An 8,457-nucleotide genomic window follows, 5' to 3' on the forward strand; every position below is an offset into this window, starting at 1 on the left:
TCCACAATAGTACAGGAGAGTGTGTGTGCAAACAGGGTAGAAGATCCCCACTCCCCAGCTGAGGTCAACATCTGGAGAGATTTAGATTTCAGAGAGGGATTCAGACTGAGTCATGAGCATGCATAAGGTCTGTCAGCAATTTTTCCGTGTTCCTTCTTAATAAACTCCAAGTCCCAGCTTGCTGGGCAGATCCAACCCCATGAAACTGTCTATGGGGCTTCTCAGGAAAATTAATAGAGTGAATTTGAATTGCAGAGGTGAGACAGGCTCCAACTAGAGGTCTGACTTCCAAAATAATTACACCCTGTGCCTGGCCTTTTTAACCTAAGAATGGGGCCAGCCCTATTCTAGAAGAATTGGCCTTCTAGCCCTTCCCTGCAGTGCAACGTTGGCTGTCCTCTTAGGAGATAAAGACACCATGCAGTCCATCCACCTGGGCCTAGCAAGACACACTCAACCCCAAGAACTCAGTACTTGGTAACTTCTCCAAAGGCTAGAAACACTGCCTCTCCCTCCCTCCCACCTCTCTTTCTGCCAACAACTATCAAACAATATCCGTGTCAATTAATCAATCAGAAACAAATCTAAAACCAGAAGAAAATCCACAAGAAGGAACAAAAGCTAGCTTCCATTAGGTAAGGTGATGCTGACCGGGCTGCCTCTCCTTCTCTACTGAGTTACTTGACATAGCCCCGGTATCCTTTCTGTGCCTACTTCCACATGAAAAGAATAAAGAAGAAAAGGTAAGGAGACAGTGGGTATATCCTATCAAGCTAACAGATGGCTCTTAAGGAAAGAGCTCACTCTGGGCTTGCTAAGAGTCAAGAGTGAGCTCATAGTATTCCATCTAAATTGCCTGTTGGCTCATGGGGCAGAAATGGAAAGAGAAACAGAGCCGGCAGAAGTGGCTGATACTCAACCCTGCTCCGTCCTCACCCCAGGAGGTCCAATACAAGAGCCAACCCAAATACTCCCCCAGCCTCACCCTTCCCTGGCCTCTCAATCGGCTCCCCACACGGGGCTTTCTACAGCTCAAGTTTCTCAGCATGGGTGTCTGCCACCAGGACCTCTGCTCAACTGAGCAAAGGAGCCCTTTCTGTTTGTTTGTTTCTTCATCATTTCTCAAATCCTTCTGCCTTCTTGCCTGTGATCTCAGCTTCTCCTCGCAGAGCAGGTCTGGGGGTGGGGGGTGGAGGCGGCAAGGAACCAGAGAGTATACAATCTTTAGGACCACCCAGAAAACGTCTCTCAAGCCAGAAAGACCAATTCCTCTGAAGCAGTTTAGCCTGCAGAGTCAGATATCAGAGGTGAACACCAGAGGAGTAAGATGGAGAGACAATCTCCTTTCCTCCTTTTGCTGTTCAGAAATGCTGCCACTTGTACAGTCAATCTGATTGGATTGGACTCTCTGTTCCTATAAAACACCAAAGTGACTAGACTGCACAAATATTTACTGACCATCTTCTGTAGTTCATGCTACCACCTGTAAGAAGTATAGAAGGAAAAAAGAACCCATCTCTATGAGACCACCACCACCAGAGCCGACTCATCTCAGGGACCATCTAGTTCAGCCTGCTGATTTATAAACCAAGGAAGTCCAGTTAGGAACAGAACTAAGACACATCACTTCCTGTTGAGACTAATTGCAATATACATGGCAATCCGGACACCAAATAGGGTTTCCCACAATTAAGAGTTTGTTAACTAGACTTGATGGCCAATGTTACGGGGACAATAGATTTTGAGTAAATTTGGTGAGTAGAAGTCTTCCTGGGAACTATGGGGCAAAGTAGAGGGGAATAGGATAGGAAAGAAGGAAAGAAGGAAAGAAAGAAAGAAAGAAAGAAAGAAAGAAAGAAAGAAAGAAAGAAAGAAAGAAAGAAAGAAAGAAAGAAAGAAGGAAAGAAAGAAAGAAAGAAAGAAAGAAAGAAAGAAAGAAAGAAAGAAAGAAAGAAAGAAAGAAAGAAAGAGAGAGAGAAAAGGTTCTTTTTTATTTGTTCAACAAATGTATTCTACAAAGACTGAGATCCTATTCTGTATGCAGAGCTACAGAGGGGTGAATACAATCCCTAAATTCCTGACTTTATGGAAGTCCCTGCTTTGGAACTTACTTGTAGGAGGAACAAACTATTGGACATGAGCTCTCCTGAGATTCAAGGAAGGCAAGAGCCTGTTTTGTAAAGCCCCCTCCCTCTTTATAATAAAAGCACCAACAGTCAGGAACTTGCAACATGGAAAAATGTCACTCATGGTGGCCATTGAAGGAATCTGGAATACAAAAGATATGTTGACATCTATAGATATCAGACATACAAGGGCTGGAGGGATGGCTCAGTGGTAGCATGGTTGCCTAGCAAATGCATGTGAGATGTTCTTTTCTTAAATTAGGAAAACAGTTATGGGGAAAGAATGAGGGACAAAAGGAATAGTTCTATTGAAGTTCTTTTTTATAGAGTTACAGAGAAAGATGAAAAAGTTGGCTAAATCTACAAGACTCATATACTCAATTGTCATTATGCATACATGGAAATCTCAGAAGCACTTCAAATCCAATGTAGTACATCTTAATTATCATCACTGTCATTCCCAGTCTTATCCTAGCCAGTGTCATAAGCATCCATATAGCTGTACCACACAGAAACAAAAGCCACACCCTCTATATCATCTGCTCTCTCCCAACCCAACCTAAGACTTAGTCCATTGTCTACCTCTACATCCCAAAGACCCCCCTGAACTCAGTTCTACAGCACTATCAAGTCCCTCCTCCTGAGGCTCTGCTGTGGACATAGCCTCTCCCCTCACTCAGTTTCCCAACTGCATAATCACTCACAGAGCCGTCTCTCAGAACATCATGTGGTCCTCAACATTTTCTGGAGCTTTCCGATATACTTGAGGAGAGTTGGGTCTCTGTCAGCCTTTCCAACTTGTACCATTTTGTAAAGTTCCCACAGTCTCCTAACCACCAAAGAAATTATCCAGTTTGTGAAAGTTTGATGTCCATAAGATCCATACTTGTTTTTTTTTACCACTCTTCCTAGCACCTAAGTTCATGGAGCATGGGATACTCATTACAAGCAATACATATGATTACATTTTAATTATCAAGCCAATGGTTCTTAGTCATGGTGACTTTCCTTTTCCCCAGGAAACTCCCCACCAAAAAAAAAGCGTACCATATGACAGTGTTCTGCCCTTTAATATCTAGCCAGAAGTTATTGTCAAATCCTACAATATCCAGGACAACCCACCAAAACTTACCCAGTTCCATGGTGTCTAAAATGGCAAGATGTGAGAAACCCTGAGAAGGATAATTTATATTTTTGGTGGCATGGCTTCAGCTCTCCAAGTCAGTGCTTATGGAAATAACATGCTACTATCAGATTCAATCATTCACACACACTCCTCACTCTCACACACATACACACACACAATAACTTAAATGTTCTACAGGCTGGAGACACACTTTAATGATCACTTGTATTATTTCCCCCTTCTTTCCCCTCCCCCATGCCTAGCACAGGGCCCAGATTGAGTTGTTCAATGACAATCCCTATGGAAAGCCTCCTTTAAACTAAAAGCCCCTCACCCTCCCCAAACTGAAGGCCAGTTTTGAGCTGTACTGAAGGGGCCGTTGCCACGCCCAGCTTCTAAGCCACGCCCCTTCTCAGTCATAATAGGCGGAGGCCTTAAATACGCAGAGGCTTCACAGCCTCGCTAAGGCCCTCATTTTGGCAGAAATTGCAATGTCGACCAGCTGTAAGTCAAAGAGTCATGGCACGAGGAGGGCCAAGAACCGATCTCCTCACAAAGGTGTCAAAAGGAGCAGCAACAAAAAAAAATGCCGGAAGGTCAGCCTAAAATGTAGGAAACATGGTGATGATGGTGAGTGAGAGGCCCCTCAGGGTCCTGGTCACACCCCTGGTTTGGGGTGGGGTTTGGTCGGGGGTGGGGGGTGGGAACGAGCTTTGAAATGGGCAGATGCTGAAAAGGATCCTTGTTGCCAACCTGCCCTCCTCACTCCCCACCTCCCCCCCAACCAGGCCATCACAAGCATCGCTCCCATTTGTGACCAGCCACAGAGCCTTGCCCCGGTGAACTTGGACCACCATGGGGCAGCAACAAGATGACGAGGGAGACGGCCAAGGAGACCTCACGTTAGATCAAAGCAACAGACAATGACGGAAATGAAGAATGTATATGTGGGCTGTTTCTCCCCCAACATCTCAATAAAACTTGGGAAAAAAATTTTCTTGGATCTTTTGGTTTGGGGGAGGAGGGGAACTGGTTTCTAAGCTGACAGGCTTGGGTAAGATCTGGATGGTATTGAATTGTTAAGTAAGATACAACACACTTCCTCATGGTGGTCCGTGGTGGTCCAGCTCTGGCCATGAAGTCATTGTTGTCAGATGGGGGTTGGGATTTTGTTTTTTGTTTTGGGCTGGTCCGGGGGCTTGAACTCAGTGTCTGGGTGATGTCCCTGAGAATTTTTTTTTCCTCAAGGCTGAGCACAACTCAGTTTGTTGAGTATAGCCTAGTTCTCACCTTCCTACCTAGGCTGGCTTGGAACCTGGATCTCCAGACATTGGCCACCAATGCCTGGCTACTGTTGTTTTTGTCCCAATGTACATCTCTTTCTCTCCATAGGAGTTTTGAGCCAAAGATTTAGCATTCCTTGCAAGGATTCCTAAAGACTAGTTTCTTGCTTGCCCAGCATAGTGGCAAGACTCATCTTTCAAAGGGTGGGTGGGTGGCCAATGACATCACAAGAGGTTTTTCTTTTTGGGGGGTGGCCTGAACTTACCTGAACTCAGAGAACTCTACAGTTCAACTTCCAGCTGTGTGTGTGTGTGTGTGTGTGTGTGTGTGTGTGTGTGTGTGTGTGTGTGTGTGTGTGTGTGTGTGTGTGTGTGTGTGTGAGAGAGAGAAGAGAGCTGGTATTGGAGTTGAATTCAGGACCCAGGCACTTTGGCACTCCATAGACTTTCCTGCACAGACTGCCTAACCACTTTGTCCAATCTGTGACAGACTGGACAATGGAGACCCCTTGAAAGTCTAAACTCTTGTGAGGAGGGAGACGTGTGGAAAGCAGCCCAAGGCCAGTCAGGACAGACAGATCTTTGCTCCTTGCCCCTGATGACCTCAGTCTTGCCCTCTAGACGGTGGTGTTACCGCCCGGAAACTCTGCTTTGTAGGAGCAACATGTTCCTGGCCCATGCTGGACTTTTTCCAGCCCCAGTGTTGACAGTCCCTGTCCTCTGGGAACATGCATTCTGTCCCTTTTTATGGCTTCAGCAGACTGAGAACCTGTGGGTCTTTTGAGCACCGTAACATGCCTTAGAGAGCCTGGAAGACCTCATGCGGACTGGATGCAGGATGTTTCTCCATCTCCTCAGTTCCTCTCCCACTTTCTCTGGAACGCCATGTCCTGAAGTCATCATTTGTTTGGCCTTTTTGGAAGGTGAAAAAAAAATGAAGAAAAAAATCTGGCCTTGCAAGTTCTTCTGGGTCACCTTGACCTTCCTGTGAATTGACTTGGATATAGAATATTTCTCATTTCTCTCTGTAGGGTCTCATAGGAGTGGTAAAGCCCAGAGGATTTGTAGCCCAGTGACCTGCACCCCATTGCCCTGAGTACCCTCCAGATGACCCTGGGTGGGACCAGTAGGTCTGTAGAGCCAGATGAGGCAAACAGGAAGTTCTGGAGAAAAGCTCAGGGCCGAGTTGGGGAGGTGAAGGCAGAAATGGCAGCTAGGAGTCTGGGGTGAGTTGGTACACATCAGACATGACCCTTGAGGTTGGCTGTGAGGGTCACCAAAATAGGCAAATTGCAGACTCTGTTTTGCTCTTTGGCTTTTTAGTGTGAGTGCTTGAGGATAGGCTTACCCTGGGGAAAGAACCAGGCTTTAATTCCTGACCTGTAGGAGCACTCGGTGCCAGATGTGTGTGCTTTGCCCGGTTGATGAGTGGTGAAGCTGCTATTTTGCTCTGACAGAGCTTGCCACTCCTCACATCTGGCTCCATCCCCACCTCTGTCCTCTGTCTCTCTCCAACCTCTGCTTTCTCTCTCCCTCCTGCCCCCCTCCTCTCTGCTTAGACCCCAACACAATTCAGAGAAGTTCTCTTCCCACTCTGTCTGGGAGCAAGTCAGTGAGTGTCCCAACACTAAATCTGGTGTCTGCATTCCATTTGAGCCACTCCTCTGGGTTTGTGACCTTGACCGACCACTTCTCCCACACACAACTGAGGCCATTTCATCTCTTTCTGTAGCCCAGCCATCACCGCTACTTGGAGCCTGACCTTAGGCATAAGGGAATCAGAAATCCTGGGCAGCTGGCAAGGCAGAGGATAAGACCAACCAGCACTGGCTGTGTGTGTGAAGGCCTAGTCTAGTGTGATCTGAGGTGAATTTCTAACCTCCACTAGCCTCATCTTCCACATCTGTAAAAGTGCCAGTGGTAATAGCTATTTCACAAGGCATATGTTGAAAAACTTACAATGCTAGAAATAACAGGTCCTGAATGAGTTAGAAACTCTTTTCTCTCAAAATGGCCCCTTCAGTACCATTATATCTGCCTGACCTAACTCATGCACTGCTTCCCAGACCTCTGTCTCAGGGTGCACACAGGTAAGGCTCAGCTGTCTACCTGTGCATAGACTGCTAAGGGAGAGAGGCAGCTTACCCTACACAGAGTAGCTCCAGGCTCTTATTGTGACCCAATGCCTCGCTCACCCTCCCCTGAGCCTGGTGCTTGCTTAGATCCTGAGATGAGCAAATGCTCCCATCTCCCCCAGAACCTATTTCCCTCTCCTATGAAATGTGGAAACTAGAGATAGTCTTCCTTTTCCAACTACACTGGAGAAAGAGGCAATACCATCCATGAGGAAGCACCTTGAGTCACATTAAGACACAGTCATGTGTCTTGGAAAACAAAGCCATGAAGCCACCTCAAAACTTAGTATGTTGTAGAGAACAAAAATGTGAGTATAAATGTTGAAAAGGAGCCATGATGAATAAACTCGCTGATTAGGATCATGCTTATTGTTTTCCATTCTCGATAGACAAGAATCTCTACAATTAATTAGCTGTGAAGGTTTACTGAAAACATAAAGAGCCTGGATTTCATAATACATGGGGATTATCCTCAGCACTGAAGGGCCCTTTGATTGAATAAAGTGGAACTTTAGTGAACCACTGCTTCCTTTGGAAACCCAGAGCAATACCATGCAACACTGCCCAAAACTATGATGTGCAAAAAATCAGGGATGCCAATAAGACTCAGATTCTAAATCTGCACGTCCAGAATAGGCTTAAGAGTCTACATTTCTAAGCAACTAGTGGCAATGACTCTGATCCAGGAACCACACAACAAATATTAGAGTGAATAGGATATTTAATTAGACACCCAAAAGCAGACCCTAAACCAACAAGCATCCTTTCTACTGAAATATAATTCTTGCCATTGTGGTTTCTTTGTACTGATTATTTTTGAGATAGGGTCTCACTTTCTGCCCAGATGCAAACCTGGACTGTGATCCACCTATTTTAGGCTTCCTAAAACAGGAAGCCTAATATGCAATGATAAAACACTCATCATCATGCCCAGCTTCTTCCATTGACATGGTGTCTCATAGACTTTTCTGCCTGGGTTGACCTGGAACTTTGATCTTCCTTATCTCAGCCTTACTAGTAGGCTACAGGAGTTAGCCATTGGTGCCTTGATCTTTTTGTTTAAGTCCCAAGAGATGGAAAGGACCAGAAAAATACAGCCCAGCGATCACTATCTGTCAGCTTTCTCTTGGCATTGAAAACAGTACTGTGAAGCCTGCAGAGGGTTGGCCTGTACTAAGTCTTTCTCTGATGCTTCTGAACTTGGGTGAGCCACACTACTTCAATGTAGAAAGCACTATTTCCCAGGAATATGTAAGAGAAAGGGAGAGACGAGACAAGAAAATAGCTAGCACACAGTAAGGCTTCTCCCCTTTCCTTTTCTGTTGGCCTTCCCAAGGCTGCACAATTTTGAGCCACATCCCATCCCACCTGCTGATCAAAATGTACATCCACTTGCATTGGGCTTAGACCAACAGAAACAGGCTCTCTCTAACTCAGAAGCAGAGAGGAGGAAGAATCCATTTGGAGGATATACAAGAGGTCAGTGGATAGAAAGAAAAGCTGGTCAACTGGGCCTCTCTGTGGGAGCCAGGGAGGTTCACAGAAACTCAACACACTCTTGTCTAACTGAAATGACTCAGCTTACTTTCCATTATTACATCACTGGTCCCAAAATTCAGAGTCCCAGGAGAGAGAACATGGTGGTTCAGCTTAAGTGGGGCAGGATTGGTCTTGAAAAAAAAAAAAAAAAAGGAAGACACTTGCTAGAGAAGAATATGTATGCTAGTTACCCCAAGAGATTTAATCATCTCCAGACACAAGAAACCATTACTCTGTTATGCAAAGAA

The 8,457-nt window shown here is 45.5% G+C and overlaps 1 protein-coding gene across 1 annotated transcript; it reads left to right on the top strand.

Moving 5' to 3' along the window:
• Window positions 1-3,690: 3,690 nt before the first annotated feature.
• Tnp1 (transition protein 1) lies at window positions 3,691-4,245 on the top strand. Its single transcript, XM_070026617.1, has 2 exons — window positions 3,691-3,882; window positions 4,041-4,245. The coding sequence occupies exons 1-2, from the start codon at window positions 3,744-3,746 to the stop codon at window positions 4,067-4,069; spliced, it is 168 nt and encodes a 55-aa protein (XP_069882718.1). The 5' UTR covers window positions 3,691-3,743; the 3' UTR covers window positions 4,070-4,245.
• Window positions 4,246-8,457: the final 4,212 nt, after the last annotated feature.

The sequence above is a fragment of the Dipodomys merriami genome, unplaced genomic scaffold (assembly GCF_024711535.1).
Source record: "Dipodomys merriami isolate MVZ:Mamm:240054 unplaced genomic scaffold, mDipMer1.0.p SCAF_1, whole genome shotgun sequence".
Classification (NCBI taxonomy): Eukaryota; Metazoa; Chordata; class Mammalia; order Rodentia; family Heteromyidae; genus Dipodomys; species Dipodomys merriami.

Bases quoted from the DNA above. Each gene is read 5' to 3' on its own strand.
- Tnp1 (XM_070026617.1), top strand. From the start codon at position 3,744: ATGTCGACCAGCTGTAAGTCAAAGAGTCATGGCACGAGGAGGGCCAAG. The intron at 3,883-4,040 runs GTGAGTGAGAGG...CCCCCCAACCAG, and splicing joins TAGGAAACATGGTGATGATG to GCCATCACAAGCATCGCTCC.